At 31.1% G+C, this 16,921-nt stretch overlaps 1 protein-coding gene across 1 annotated transcript in view; it reads right to left on the bottom strand.

The window, feature by feature from the left end:
• Positions 1-16,921, bottom strand: part of LOC122515113 (probable calcium-binding protein CML22) — a 41,206-nt gene that overhangs the window by 13,663 nt on the left and 10,622 nt on the right. The window contains exons 2-4 of the mRNA XM_043632316.1: positions 15,568-16,105; positions 11,216-11,359; positions 798-916 (exon numbers count right to left, since the gene is read on the bottom strand). Of these exons, the coding sequence (XP_043488251.1) occupies positions 798-916; positions 11,216-11,359; positions 15,568-16,105 (801 nt within the window). The remainder of the gene's footprint in view (positions 1-797; positions 917-11,215; positions 11,360-15,567; positions 16,106-16,921) is intronic.

Here is a 16,921-nt window from a genome sequence, read left to right as displayed (position 1 = left end):
TGATATCGTTTCAAATATAAAATAAAAAAAAAAGAAAAAAAGAATAAAAAGCAAGCGATTAATAAATTCCGATATTAATGTTAATGAATAATCAATTGGAAAATAATTATAGAAAGATATTTCATTGGAAATATTGAAACAAATATAAAAATTGGTATTAAATTATTGGATCTATTTGCGAGAAAAAGTAATAGGAAAATAAAGTATATCTTAGAAATGGGCTTGAAAATATATCGATCAATAAGATCGGACAATAAGCCATTGGCACGGACACGTTTATTTGAGATGGGAAAATTGGTAGCTTCTGTGTGGAAGGAGGAAATACCTAAGTTATAGAAAGCCGATGAATGATGTGGTTGCAAAACATTCAATGAGGCGTATCCGTCGTGCACTTCGCTGAATTTCCGCGTTTTTCTTTTCGAACGAAAGCGTTGCATCTTATACCAGTCAGACACGTAAAGGAAAAGTAAAGGGGAAAAGGAAAAGAAGGATGAAAAGGGAAAAGGAAGGAAACACAAGTAAGTATTGCTCCCTTTTTGCTCGCCTTTCAAACTACAACCAACCTACCATCCGTTTACGTATAAAAGAATCAACATTTTACGAACACTTTTTTTATAAACCCCTCCTCCCAACCATAATCTTTATAATAGATGACTTTACACGTGCACCGATACTTATTATTATACTTTTCGATATGAACTTTATGAAATCACATTTTTTGGATAATTAGGATTTATAAATTAAGTATAAACGACTGATGTTATTACCTAAAAAACAAAGATAAAAAGAAACCTTACGCGAAATGCATCTCGCAATTCTTGTTCCTCCTGATCCTGATCTGCAGAAGTTCCGGAATTCTCGTCACCGATGTTGCTGACGATCACGACGAATTCCTCGAAACTTACAGTACCGTCACCTGAAAAAGAAAAATCAATTAGAAATGTTAAATGTTTTATTACGTATTCGGAAATCATTCGAAATATCGCACAAAACGATCATTGGAAAACTTTGTACGTTGAAAATATAAAAATGTATTTAATGTTCTTCATTTAATAATAATAATAATAATATCATACATATAACAACGATTACACGTTAACGATGGTTAGTTAAGAATAAAAAGAAATCTAATGACGTTTGATGTAACGCAAAAAGCAAAGGGAATCAAAAAATCTTAATGCGTTCCAATGAAACAAACATGTCAAAGAATTATGCATAAAATTATCGATGAAAGGGTCTGTTTTTTGAAAAAATCGATGATTGCATAACGACAAGGTAACATTTTCTTCGTCGCAAGATGGAAGAATCTTTTATATAACACACGTTCCTTTTTTAAAGCTTCTTTTCTTTCCCCGTTGCTGTTCGCTTCGATCCTCTTTTACACGTACCTACGTACAAAAACAATTTTTAACCTTTCAAGAGGAAAAAGCATACATATACTCGTACATCTTCCTACCCCTCCCCCTTTTACTCCTCCTCCTCTCTTATTTTTTCTTTTGAAACAGTATTTTTGCGTTCGTACATACGTTTCTCTGTACCTTTCTCTAATTGATAGTAAAAAGAAGAGAATAAAAAAAAAGAAAAAAGAATTATTGCATTTCTTCTATCCAATCAACAACCGAATATACCTTCGTTTGTAATACTCGTTTCTTTTCTGGTTTTACCGTTTATGAAATTCTTTTAGATATTTTTATTTATTGAATTTTACGTTGTTCGATGTTATGAAAAATATCACGAAATCGATATAATTTAAAACACTGTATTCACCGTATACAATGTATTATTATTATTATTATTATTATTATTATTCACCGTATTCAAAAGAAGATCGAGGAAAGAACGCGAGGAACAAGTAAGACCTCAATTAAAAAGCTTACAAAAGGAATTCGAGATTGTGAAATACGAGTAACCAAGTAGGAAAGTATTTTGTAAGCGTTGCGTTTTAATCTTGGAAACGATTACGACTGCAAATACTTAAGCTGTTTGAGAAGTATTACTCGGTGAAAAGGAATTTTAAAGACTTCCCCAAGCTGTTTTATATGTTTTCTTACTCGAAATCGAACACATTCTCACGCCTATCCGATACTGCCGAAAAAGAATCTCTCCGAAATCAACGGGAGACGATTATTTTCACGATATATAATCCATCTATTTTATTAATCATACTTACGTTATTTAACTTTAATGTTAATTAACTTTTCAGAACTTTTTAGCACGCCATTAACTTGTAATACAATATACGTTAATTACAACTACAAAAATAATATATTTTTATTAACAATAAGATCGATAAATGACAATAACCAAAGTGATTGTTTTCTAAATGAAAAGTTCATCATATTATACTGTTCGAATATCAGTAGATATACTTTTTCGGCAAGGTGAAAATATTAAAAGTTCAAATTTGAAAGCGACGCGAAAAGTGAAAGGTTTTTGACTGTTCCGAGATAAACTTCTAGGGAAATATCGATCTGACAAGAGTTTGAAGAAACGAGAAGAGGAAAGTTAAGAAGTATTCAAACTTCTCGCGGAGTCGCGTGCGAGTTGTTTCGCATCACGTGCTTTTGCAATTTTTTTTCTTCGACTTTTTTTTTCGGAGGATGATTCCTATAGGTGATAAATTTTCTATAATTTCAAATAGAAGGAGGCGATCGTAATGGATGGGAAATCTTCAAAGGCTGTGGCGCATTAAAGTACTCGAGTATCGCATGCTTTCAATCTATTAACGGTGACCCGTATAATGTATTAGCCAAAAGCTTTTAATAGCGTCAAAATGTACAGTAATAACGAACTGTATCCTACCAACTACGACGAATGAGTGGATCCACCTGCGACGCACACCTGCGCAACTTCACTTTCTTCCTAACGTTTCTTAATAGAAAAGATAACTTTTTAACGTCAACTATTCCTCGCAATCTTTCACTCGCATTAAAACTTCAAGATACGCGATTTCTCTGAATCGTAGAAAACTCCACGTTTTCTTCACGATTTACAGGTATCTTTATTCGAATTTCAAAGCCAAACTCCAACGGTATTTTACCTTTTATTTCTACAACGTCAATTTGTCGCTCGGTTAAAAAATATATATCTACTATTACTGTTTGATGTAAATTAAATAATTTCTCGTACTTTTGATTGAAATTTTCAGTACAGGGTAAATTGATAAATATTAATCCCTCGAATAACATTTATTCAATTAATTAAAATAAATTGAATAAAATTTGCAAAACTAACTATTTTCGGGAAAATGTAAATAGTTCCTAGCGAAAATTGAAAAAATATGTTCCGAGAATATTTTTCGTAAGAAATTAATATCGAGTTTGGATAAAAAATAAACGAAAAATCGAACCAATCCGAACGAATGATATCGATGATAAATAAAAGTGTTGAAGTCACTTTATCGAACAATTTATAAATTCTATTTCCAGGTATTTGAGTTTTCACAAAAGCTTTGTGGAAAACGAATACGTCGTTTGGTTTTTGAAATATTTTCGGTTTCCGTCATGATTCTGGGCAGCTTAAGCAAAATGAACTCAAAGACGTAACACTCCGATGGGTGATCGCGAAACTGAAGGAAAAGTTTTCGAAAGAAAGGAAGAAAAGAAATAAAGACGTCAATTGGATTTTATTCGTTTTTACAATGTCTTTTGGAGTGCATCTGAAAGCATTGTACTGTCTTACAGTCTTCCAATACAAAACCAAAATACTGTAAAATACCGAACGTGCAAGAACATAAAGTTTTCTTTTCTCGTAAACTTGATTAATCACTTTTTGTCATTTCCTTCTTCCATTATTCACTTTCGTATTACTTTTCCGGATGTTTTTTTTCTCTCTCGAAAAAGTTCAACGATAATTAAGAATTTGATAAGTTAGTCTGATATTTTTCTTTAGCCAATTAATCGACAACTACGCGCATACTTCGTCAAAAAATGAATCTAGATTTTGTCGTATTTGTGACTTTTGAAAAATATTTTTGATAGGCGCGTCCTAGATAAAACTAAGCGGATTTTATAAAGGGATAAGAACCGTTGTAAACAGGATTTAGAGTGATAATACGCTCCGACGAATATTTCCTCGTGAATTTTCTCTGCCTACGTGCGTCTAAACTTATCCAATCTCTTCATCTAGTTTTTGTTCTCTTTCGGACACGTATATAACGTATGTTACGTGAATACTTTTATCAGATTACCCGGATAAATTCTACAATTCTAAATATTTAATCGTAACAAATATTATATTTATTTCAAAATATATATATATACGGAGCTTCCACAAAATTTGAGATCAATTTTATATTACGTATCACAAAATTCATAATTAAAACATCCATGACAATACGATTATACTATACGATTTAATAAAACGAATCGTAAGACAAATTTCATCTGTAAATTTGATTAAATTTATATGAACTTTTTTATCGTTCATTTAACTTCGGTACTACGTAATTTGGTCGAAATTTTTTTAGACACCCTATATATATATGTATATATATGACGGTATTATAAATTGAGCATAGGATATATACCCGCTTTGGGAAAACAGACACGACTCTAAGCAATGTTAAATTTCTCCGGCACGTGATTCCCTCAGCTGAGGTACTTTAAATGCTGTTGAAAATTTTCCTACCTTGGGTGCATAGCGGTACATATGTATATACACCTACGTTTACATATGAGAAGCTAGTAGTATAGCTATGTATCGTTACGAAGAAAGAGAGAGAAAGATGAAAAATGAAAGATGAAAGAAGAAAAGACCCGTTGATCCCTCGGCCAAGATCGTTTTAACAACTTCAGCTTTATGAGAATAACTTCAACATGATAGTTTGACGTCAACCATGGAAAAGTGGATCGAAATTTTAGTCAAGATAGCTCCGTTGGAAAGAAAAGAACAAAATTCTACAAATATTTTTAACCATAAACCTTTCCGACACTACATATATTATCGTGACCAATCGAATGACCATTTAAAAACAAAAAAAATACTAAATTATTCGTCAATTGGATAATGAACAAAATATTTTCTTTTTTTCTTTTTTCTTTTTTATATATTACGAACGAAGAATTATCTATGCATAGTAAATCATAATTTTATATTCCTGCTCAAGTCGGTAACTTTAGTAACCGTTTTATCTTCGTACGTAAGTAAGTATGTACTTAATACTTCCCAGGTTTCTTTTGAGGGAGAAAATAAAACTGCAGATCAGGAATAGAAAGTTATGAGAGTTTCCAAAAGAAATCGGATAAAAACTTTAACTTTTTGATAATACAAGTGTGAGTCCGATTTTTACTCGAAAATCCGAAAGATTTTTCATACGTAGTTTTAATTTGATAAACCTATATAGATTTAAATCTGCAGAAATATTATTTTCCCGTCATAATTAAATTACAATTCAGAATTATAAATGTAAGTAAAAGTTCAATTTGTTTAATTGTTTTAATAATAAATCAAATAATGTTTATACAGTAATAATTAAAACGGTGCATTCATAATTGTTATTATTATTATTATCGTAGGAAAATCCAATAAACAAAATGAATAACATTAAATGGAGAATTTGGATTGCAAATTAAAACAAGCTACGCGTTACGTAAATACCTTTTACAGTTTATCGTAAATAATTACATTAATTGTTCGTACGTGAAAACACGACTGTACTAACACAAATTGTTCAATAATAATTTAATTAGTTTGAAAAGTAAATCAGAACACGCGCAAAAAGTTACAAGCTGGTGTCAATTTGTTTCATTAGCACGTTCGAAAATCACTACCCTTATTCTACCCTTTTGACCTAACACGTGATAGAGTAATCCAAATCCTTAGAACATGATCAAACAGTATCAGTTTAATTCGATCACGTACGATTCCGACATTACTTGAAAATGTAACAAATAAAATGAGATCGTCATCGATTTGTTTCTACGATTCTCGAGAGGCTACTTACGTTAAAATCAATAAAATCGAATCAACATAACTTTTTCAAATAATTCAACATTATAGTATGTACAGTCTTATGGTTATATAATATTATGGTATATACTAGCTGGAAAGAATAATTAGAGTGATTTATAAAGAACAAAAATAATGAGCTGGAAAAAGTTAATCGTATCTTACCGTTGAAATATATTTTTGATTTACCGTAGATTTACTAAAAATCTAATAATTTACCGACTAAATAATGTTAGATTTTCTTTGAGAATTTTATCTCGTGCATTTTTATTATTCCAAGGAATCTTTTTATTTGGATATATAGAAAAAAAAAAATAAAAAATAAAAAACAAGTGATATTATTCTTTCCACTACAGAAGAACCTGTTGCGCCTAGCAGAAGATCATAACAGTTTCAATGGAAATGATTTAGTTTTAATGTATAATGTCTTAACTTCTAAAGCTAAACCACTATTAAATCGAAGAAACGTCATATAACGTAGAACACATTGATATATTTATGATCGATGATGTAAATTAGGAGTAATTCGAATTGCAATGAGTTTCAAGTTGCTACAACGAAATGCACTTTGACTGGGGCCGCCACTTCGGTATTACTTTGGACCTAACTAAATCGATCTTTCGATTTATTATACTAAAAGAAAATACTTTTATTAGAAAGCATTATTAGATGTTAATTAAAATAAATAATCAAACACACGCGAAATTAATTTCGTATAAATTCGTTGGGTATATTTTTCGTAAATTATTAAATCGACCATCAAATATATTTCTGCATATAATAAAAAAATAATAATAAAATTGCATAGCCGAGTAATGATCTTAAAAAAAAAAAAAAAATAAAAAGCTTAAAATAGATAGATGGAAAAATTACAAAAAAGAAAAAAAAGAACGCCAGAACCAAGGATTTGAATAGAATATCAGAAGGTTATTAATATTTCTCGTTTTATATAGGATCGATTAATAGTAAGATAATCGTTTTTCAACCTCAGCATCCTGTTCCCTATCACTTCTTTTTATACTACCACCCCCTTCCTTTCCCCGAAACCCCAATGATCGTTTTATTTTCTCAAAACACGATATAACGGGGAGAAGTGGGCGGCAACTTCGAACCCTTTGTTTTTCTCCCCACTTGTTACGAAACCGATCGATGCCAATCTAGTTTATATGGTTTTCATTTATAGTTCGACGAATTTAATTGCACAAGGGCTCAGAGAGATAAAAAAAAAAAAAAATAAAAAAAGAAGAAGAGAAAGTACAGGGTGGTGGAAGGTGAAAATGGAAGAGAACGAGCAAAAAGAAAATTTTAACGAAAGTGGGGGTGGGTGGGGGGAGTTGTTACACTTTCATCCCGCTTCCGTTTCAACAAATATCGTTCATGAAAATAAAGGACAAGTGACATTCCACACTACTCTTGCTTGCTTATTTGGTTTATTGGTTGGTTGGTTGGTTGGTTGGTTGCTTTTATTGATTCGTATGATATCCTATCGAAGGCTTCTGATTGCGTTACTTGCCCGAGCAAAGGAATAAACAAAAAAATATCATACGTAGTGATTCAACGAAGGAAAGAGGATATTTCAAAGCAAGAAAAAGAGGTACGATCAAAATCAAATCAAACGTATTGGGATAAGGGCTTCGAGAAAATGAAGAAATTGGAGAAATTTTCGATTCTTTGCTAAATCATATAACAAATGATCGATACAATTTTAATACCCGTATACGACGAGAAATAAATAAATAAATAAATAAAAAAATAAAAAAGAAAAAAGGAAGAAGAAGGAAGAAAACGTATGAATTTTCGATAAACGCACGATAGTCGTTTATATTAACGTCGTGGCATTGCATATTGACGAGGTGATACGCGTTTAGAATAATCGTCGAAGGAAAAACGTATTGCACTTTTCGAGCATCCCACCTTCTTCTTCCAACCAGTGATGGGGGAGGAAACAAGCATCTAAATTGGTTAATCGAGCAGTCAACGTGATTCGCATATCGGTCGATCTTTTACACGCATATACGTATACATCGAGAAACTTTTATAAAAAATACCCTTCCTTCCTTCCTTCCTTCCTTCTCTTTTATCCTTTTCGTTTTAATTTTCTCTTTTTTTTTTCATTTATTTATATTTGTATGTTTTGTATCGAAACTACTTCTATTTTAACAACGCGTATTTCCTTCGCACACACGTACGCGTGTATACACGGATGCAAATTGCGTTAGTGAAAAAATTCAAGAAAACAGAGGGAAGAAAAAAAAACACATTTATACAAAACGCATGCGCACGCACGCACACACGCCCATAGAAAACATTTACCATTCCTATTTCTCTTTACACGAATCCGACGTTTATTTCATTCCTTTTCGCGCAATTGCAATTTAAACGATCGAAAACGACGTGTCCGTCAGAGTTTCGAAAAAAAAAAAAACAGAACAAAAGAATATAAAAGAAAAAGAATAAAAGAAAAATCGTGATTCGTCGGTACACGGTAGCACATTCGAAACCATCGGTACACGACTTACCACCATGGTACCTCTTTTCCCCTTTATAGTTCGTCACTTTCAAGAAAACCCATGAATTTCTATCCTACGTTTTTTTCTATATACGAGTTTCCAGTTTCAATCGATTTTTCTTCTTTACATTTTTAAAAGAGAAATCGTTATTCGTTAGATCGAATTTCTTCCAAATTAAATACCACGCTAGAAAAAATCGTAACTTTACGCGTGCACAGAGAGATCTATAATACCATACCGATTGTTCATGGGTTCTTTTTCCCATCGAATTGCTTAAAATGTATTAACTTCTTTGTAGAAATATAAATATATAAAAATATATTTTAAAAGATAAATAATTGATATCAAAATTACGTATCTTTTACACGTATCATAGAAGCTTCTAACTAACTTCTAGTTTTCTATTTCTCCCTCTCACGTTCCCCCCTACTTTCTAGTCGTCGTAATTAAACCAAACTACGTCTCTCGTGTTCGAGCCAACGATTTGCGAAAAAGTTTGTCCGCGTTTATAAAATATATGTTTGTCGGTATAATTAAATACAGTGAACAGCATTTTTTCCCCACGTCTCGTTATCGTATTCTCAACTACATTCCAACATTTTTACACATACGTGTACACTTAAGCAGTCCTTTATTCGTAGTTTAAACGAACCCTTAAAACTACACACACATACTCTCTCTCTCTCTCTCTCTTTCTCTTTTTGCACAAACCCTTTTTACTACTGGCGAATCACCGGATCTTGAATATACTTAATTAAAAATCTACTTCCTTGCTCACGCAGCGTTTATAAACTACGAAATTGAGCTTAACATCGAATTAAGGGAAAACTACAACATACGCGATTCAAATCCTATAACAGTCAAAGAAATTTCTGACGAATTTTATTAACATTTCGTAGTCGAAATAATACTTAAACAAGCGTCGTTACAACGTCAAGATATATCCAATAGAAAAATTTAGATGTGACTACGTTGAAATTATATATTTAAAAGAAAAAGAAAAATTAAAAATATATATCGAAAATACGGGGGTGGGTAGTACTTATATATGCACATAATAAATTATATTATATTAGTTTATTATATTATTATATTATATTAGTTTATTATATTATTATATTATATTAGTAATTATATATGCACATAAATAAATTAACAAAATAAATGATATATACATATATAACAAACAAACTATTTTTATTATATTATTATATTATATTAGTTTATTATATTATTATATTATATTAGTAATTATATATGCACATAAATAAATTAACAAAATAAATGATATATACATATATATAACAAATAAACTAAAATAAAGTATATAACTTCAAAAATATATTAAATTATAAAGAAATTTATGTGTAATATAGAAATAAAAGAAAATACACCCACGTATGGGGGCGGGGGGGAGAATGCACGATATGCATTTTCACGAATACGATAAAATATATAGAAACAACTAAAAAGAAGAAGAAAAAGGAACAAGAAAAAGAAAATAAAAAAATAAGAATAAGAAGAATAAGAAGAAGGAAGTGAACCGAGCCTTGTAGCGAGGCAATCGTCATTCAAGAACTGGAAACAATAGGCATTTCTACTGTTCAAGTGCATTCATCCGAGTATACTTTTCCTGCAATCTTACGTGATTCGTAATAGTCGAGTATGCCTCGTAGAAAAAGATGATAGAAAACTTGAAAGATACTTTATTTATAAGTAGACTGATACTAGATTGGATACGTAAAAAATACGAGATGAGATAAGATAAAAAAAAAAGAAAAGAAAAATCTGGTTAAAAGGACGAGAGTCCTGACGGTGCACAAGTTAAAGGAAGGGGGGAGGGCCCTAAAATTGAGGATATCGAACGAAAAAAGGAATACAAAAAAGAAGAAGAAGGGACAGATAAATGGATGAAGAAGGAAAGAAGAGTAGGCGTATACGAAAAAAGTATCAAAATCCTGACTTAATAAAGAGCAGCCATTATAGCGGCGAACCGTGGCCATTGTTCTTAAGGGGTATAGGGGTTGATGCTTGAACGGGGGAGGGAAAAAAAGTGCTTAGTGAAAATTAGCAGCAATTAAGTTGCCATACCTTCTTTAGGCAGAAAATTTTGTTAAAATGGCACACACACACACACAGAGACACACGCGTACACACAGTAATTTGACGATTACACAAGTTGATAGGATAAACGTTATCTAATACACATTGTAAGAAAAGCAGCCCCGAAAACTTGTCCTTATCCATTTTCTTTCGTATTCCAAGAAGATACTTGAATATTTAAACTCTCAGAATATCTTGGTTAATGAGTTCCGGCTCCTGTTCTAATTAGAATTTGTTAAGAGGTTAGTTAGAATTTTTTCGCTCGGAAAGAAAAAAAAAGAAAAGGGGGCAGGGAAATGGTTTATTGAGGGATTCTTTTATTTTCCTTTCTTTTTTTTTGTTTCTTCTAAAGTAGGGAAGATATAAGGGTGGAATAATTGACGAGCTTATTTATCGAATCTTTTAAGACGATGCGTGTTAATTTTAAATCGTAAAGTATTTGATATCGTAGAGATTTCAAATCTGTCAGAGTTTCTCATCCCCCCCCCGTGGTGTACATCTAGTTTTAAAAAAACACTTCTAACTTTTATATAATTTTGAAGATATTTTTTAAAATGATATCTCGATTAAAAAATAAGATAAAAATTAACGCGTATAAAAATAAATTGTCATTATATAATGAAATAAATCAAAATACTTGAAAAAAAACTCACCATCGATGTCAATCTCTTGCAGCATAGTGTTCAATTCCTCGGCTCTGGCGAATTGTCCCAAAGAACGCATTACCCTTCCGAGTTCTTCTTTCGTGATATTACCATCCCCGTCCTTATCGAAGAGATTAAATGCCTCTTTAAACTCTGAAAGCATTTATATGAAATATTAAATACCATTCGATTAAATTCTATCAAGTTTTCAAACGAATTCATTTTATTAACGTCGAATTAAATGAACCATGATATTAATTAAAGTCGAGATCGATTTCCTTACAAGAAAGAAAGAAAGAAAAAAAAAAAGAAAGAAGAAGCAAGAAAACGATTTGAAAATATTCGAAAAGTCGTCGAACAACGGTTTACACCCCCTGAGTCGGTTTTACCATTCTTAACGTTTCAACTTTTCAGACAAGTTAATTCTTTCGAATAGAAAAGGAAATGATTATCGAAAATTCCACGTAAACGAATGCAAATTATTTCGTAAAAACTAATTGCAATCGGATCGTTCAGCCATTGTCAAATAAGACAAATTATAAATCGATATTTGATCGAAACGTATGATAAGACTTGTTCTGTCAAACTAATTCGATTCGACGATACTCGAAAACAAATTCTCGAGACCTGTTTAACGTACCACCCTCGAGTAACCCTTCCCCCTTCTCCCCCCTGTTGCCTTGAATTTGATCGAATACAGGAGAGAATACCAGAACAGCTTGGGGTTGTTGCCCGAAGCGAATTTTCGACTAAGAGCAACTGGATTCGGATCGTCGAGGCTCGAGTCAACCGTTTAATGGCCTTGTTTCATGAACCATTGACTTTATGCGTATCCTACCTATAAGATATGCGTATACAGGTATACAGAGTGATTCACGAATATGTGGATACAGTAGAGATTACTAATGTCGTTAAATAAAAATCCTATCGAAAATGTTTTAATCAATTGTGTTGCATGCTTTCGAGAAAAAGCTTTAAAAAAATAAAAAACACATATCAATATATAAGAAATTATTACTTTTATTAATTTTTATTTATTTTTATTTATTTAATAATATTTTATTGACCCTAGAGCCTAGGCTCCCTAAAGGCCATTAATTACAGTAAAGTACAATATAATATATAGATAAAACAGAACAAAAATTAAAATTATGTAATTGTTATTAAACTTATCATTATATTAGTAGTAACGCACAGTAAGTAGATAAATGTAAAAAGAAAATAGTAAATAATACATAAATAAAAGTATAACAGTTCTATAATAGTGGTATAGTAGTATAATATTATATATATATATATAATAATAATTAATAATAATTGAAATAATCTTTATAGTGATCACGTGAATCATTCTATATATTATAGGATTATAGCTATTCAACTATGGGGATATATTTTATCTCATAATCGAAGATTATAGTTATATCTTTTTTTTCCTCTTCTTCTTCTTCTTCTTATTTTTCTATGGGAATCTTTTTTTATTTTATCTTCAAGAACATTGTCTATACGTATCATCAATTTTATATGGAATATTATCGTTCATAGTTCGTCCATGAGGTTGACACTCAAGTGGAATCTCTCTCATCGCCATTTTCTTATCATACCAATCGATTGAACGAAAAAACGAATGAATAAATTTTCTTCGACATGAGAATTGGAATATTCGTATGCGATATTTTATCTTGTCTTTTATTATTGCTATTGGGTATTGTTATGGCATTCATTAAACTTTACTTTTCATCAAAACTTTATAGTTAAAAAATGATTGGTCTATTGTATCATTAAGTTTTAACTAAATTGTTGCCATTAAAAACTATAAAGAAAAATAAAATTGAATATCTTTCTAAACGTATAAACTGCATCCATAAAAATTTTGCTGATTATTTGAGAATGTGTGGTATGTTGATTAAATGTTTTTAGTTACTGTAGTAGTATGCACTTTGTATTAAAAAATTTCAGTATAATTTGTAATGTACGATTGTAATATATTATTTTATTATATTATTATTATTATAATTATTATAATTATTATTGTTATCGAGACAACAAACTACGATCAGATTTCAGTGTTGCAAAGCACCTGATATTTTGTAATAAAGATACATAACGTATACTCGCGGTGAGTTAACGAGTTCACACAGATACTCTTATTGCCTGTGGGAATAAAGTATACACATGCATACATACATACATGCATGTGATTCTCGTATAGCACGGGAATGAAGAGATGAAGTAACTCCTTTCTATTTCAACAGTCTAATCTCGAACGAACGTCATTGCTCATTCGCGAAGACTTCTCTAGAGATTATCATGTAACAACAAAAGAAAGAAAAAGAGAAGAAACAAAAAAAATACAACATTGTTTTAGCAAATAAGAATTCTCGGTAAACTTTAATCGAATTTTGTAATATCGTCCCGCAAGCAATAAAAAAATATAATACTTACAAATAAAAGAAAATTTCATTTTGAACAATTTTGTTGTCTAACAATTTGTTCACGTTCGTATTAACTGTAACAATTAATTATAATTCTTAAAATTTACCAAATTTGTTTGAAAAGGTACCAAATTAATATACCACACTTGCAATATACAAAAAAAAGTAAATTATACCAACGTAGTAGTTAAAAAGAAAAGAATTTTTTAAATTACAAATTCGTTTTATAATATTTTAAAAAAATAAAGAAGAATTTTACTAAATTAGAGAACTATTATTATTATTATTATTATTATTATTTCCCATAGAGGTTTTGTATTCCATACGACATAGTTCCGATTTCGATCAATGAGAGGAGGGTGTTGGTGACGTTGAAAATTCAATCGGTGATCTAAACGATTACCTGTATACGTATATCCAAGAGTGTGTGCATTTGTATCAGGGGAACCACTCATTCGCAAAGCGTACAAATTTAAACGAATTGAAAGTAAAATGAATTCTCACTCTCTCTATCTCTCTTGATCGTCTGTAAATGAATTGTTAATTCTTACTAAACAACGATATCTCTCAACCGTACCAAGAGAAATTGAATTCGTCGTAAATTCTAAAGCAGAGACCCGTTCTCAACTTGTCCCGTTTTAAATGATAATCGTTTATAATTTCATTTTCGAGGCGTGCAATACACACACATACATATAATATAAATATACGGACGTATAGTTAACGTTTAAACGATTTTATTGATCGCACGTCGCACGAGCATTTTATTATTTTATATTTTTTCGTATTTAATCGAATGATATTTAACAGCTTTCAACGCGAGAGAACGTAAGACGCGTAAATCGATTAAATAATTACAATCTACTAGGATAATATACGTTTAATTAAATTTCTCCCTCGACAAATTTATTATGAAATTATATTTGAAAGAAAAAAAAAGAAAAAAAGAAAAAAGAATATTTTTCTCTTTTATTCTAATATCGTTTAAATAGTATTCGATAAGCGCGCATAATTCTTGAAATAAAAATCATCGAAGAAAAATGAAAATTCTATTCTGACATTTCTGTTCAACGCGCGTTACATTTTCATTACATTCGTGCAAAAAAATTCTGATTTTCATATAGTTCTTCTCAAGTTAAAACAAAAACTGGTATATAATCTCGACCGAACATGTTTTTCTCAACTCGAGAAGGTTCAATTAAATTTATGACTTTAGGTTTTACGACCCGATCGAAGTCCAACTAAATGAGAAAGATATTACAGAAATAGAGAAAAGGAGAAAGAAAGAAGATTAAAGACACACGGAGAGTAAGAGAGAATGGTGTAATAAAACTGCATTTATACCATCAAACCGACAAGAATAATCGAGATACGTAAGGTGGTATAATAAAATCGATGATTCGAAACGCAATAATATCGTAATGCAGTACTTCCGTTTAACGATACTAAACGTGATCAATTTTCAATAATAATTACCACCCGATAACCAATGTCCGATTGAGTGGAATGACGAATCCACAAAATCCTATCGATTGGAATGGAATATTCGCCATTCGTGTGAGTTGAAAGAGAATAAAAAAAAAAAAACAAGAAATTGGAAGGTAGCTTATAAATCCAATTGTAAGTAATTGATCGACTATGAAACGTATTGAAATACATCGCGTATGAATCTAATCGTTGCAACGAATAAGCTAAATAATAGTTATAGTCAATCTACAAAATCATTATTTTTTGACAAGGTATTCAATTGTTAATTTGCATATATGATTTTTCGTATAACAAGTTGCAAATGATTCGCGAATGAAAAAAATTCTATTAAATGAAAGCAAAAAGTAATGAAAAAGAAATAAGCCTTAGGGGTGCGATAAATCGTTGAAACGAGTTTTGGACATCTGTATAATCGCGAAGGGAGGGTGAGAAACTCACCCCTCATCTGAGACTTCGTTATAGTGGCGATCTTTCTCGGTTGATTAGCCAATTTTTGCGGCGAGGCTGGAAATGACATGATAGCGGCGTTCGATGACAATTTGGAAGGGTCCGTAGTCATCGGTAAAACAGCGGACGAGGAGGACGTCGAGGAGGAGGAGGAAGGGAAAACCCCCTCAATCAATTTTCTTTCGTCAATGTTATCCTCCCTTTTATCATCCTCCACCGGCTGGGATTTAACTTGAGATTGCAACACTTGGGATTGCACCTGGGATGACGATACCAGTTCCACCTGTGACTCCGTCGAAACGTTACACGATACGATTCCATCATCTGATTCCTTCGATAGGACGGATAATGGTGGCGACGTAATCGCTGATGTCGTTCTCGTCATCGTCGTCGTCATCGTCGTCGTCATCGTCGTCGTCATCATCGTCGTGACGATTGTCGTCGTTCTTATTACCGACATCCTCGAAGGACATTCCCCTGTTTTTTCCTCCCCTCCAGCCTTCCCTACCACCCCACTATTCTGCCTCGTCTGCAAACAAAATATATTCCTATCGTTAGATTATTCGATTACAATCCAAATTATTGAATTAATGAAATTATTTAATATTCGAGAATATGTTAATAAATATGTAATGCTTATATACTACTACATATATGTGTCTAAATATTCTGAAATATAAAGAGGGTGCATTAAAATATTAAAATAATTGTTAATTAATCGATAAAAATGTATATTGTTGTTAAAAAGCTCGGAGTATATCTCCAGTGATCCCTCCTCCTCGAAATCCACCGTTAATCTGAGTAATTATCCCCTGTTAAATTTCTTTTGATGAAAGTTGTTTACAGGACCTTCCGAACGTTAAGCATGTGTATAAAAGAAATCAATAAAATTAAATCAATAAAATTTAATATTATAACACTCTCATTTTAATATTCTTTTAATTTTTATGTAATTGTTTAAACTAATATATATTTTTTGTAAAGTTTCTGCGCAGTGGTGACTTCGGAGGGGGAAATTTTCATCGAAAAGAATATCGCATCGAAATTATTTAATATTCGAGAATATATAATAATAAAGATTTTTATTTAAACAAAATACTAAGTACAAATATAAATATATATATATATATATATTTCATATTATCTTTTAACATATTGACAGAGAGTGTTAAATTACGATCTTCCTCCTTGCTGAAAGATGAAAACTCATTCTCGCCCAATGACACGCGAAGTTTTATTATGCATTTTAATTGCTTTTATTGACGCACGATTTGCATATAAAAGAAAAGTTCGATATATAAAAAAATAAAAAATAGTATGAAAAATATAAAAGTACAGTATATTT

Source organism: Polistes fuscatus, unplaced genomic scaffold (assembly GCF_010416935.1).
Source record: "Polistes fuscatus isolate 324 unplaced genomic scaffold, CU_Pfus_HIC Scaffold17, whole genome shotgun sequence".
Lineage (NCBI taxonomy): Eukaryota > Metazoa > Arthropoda > Insecta > Hymenoptera > Vespidae > Polistes > Polistes fuscatus.
This window is presented reverse-complemented; position numbering and strand designations above follow the sequence as displayed.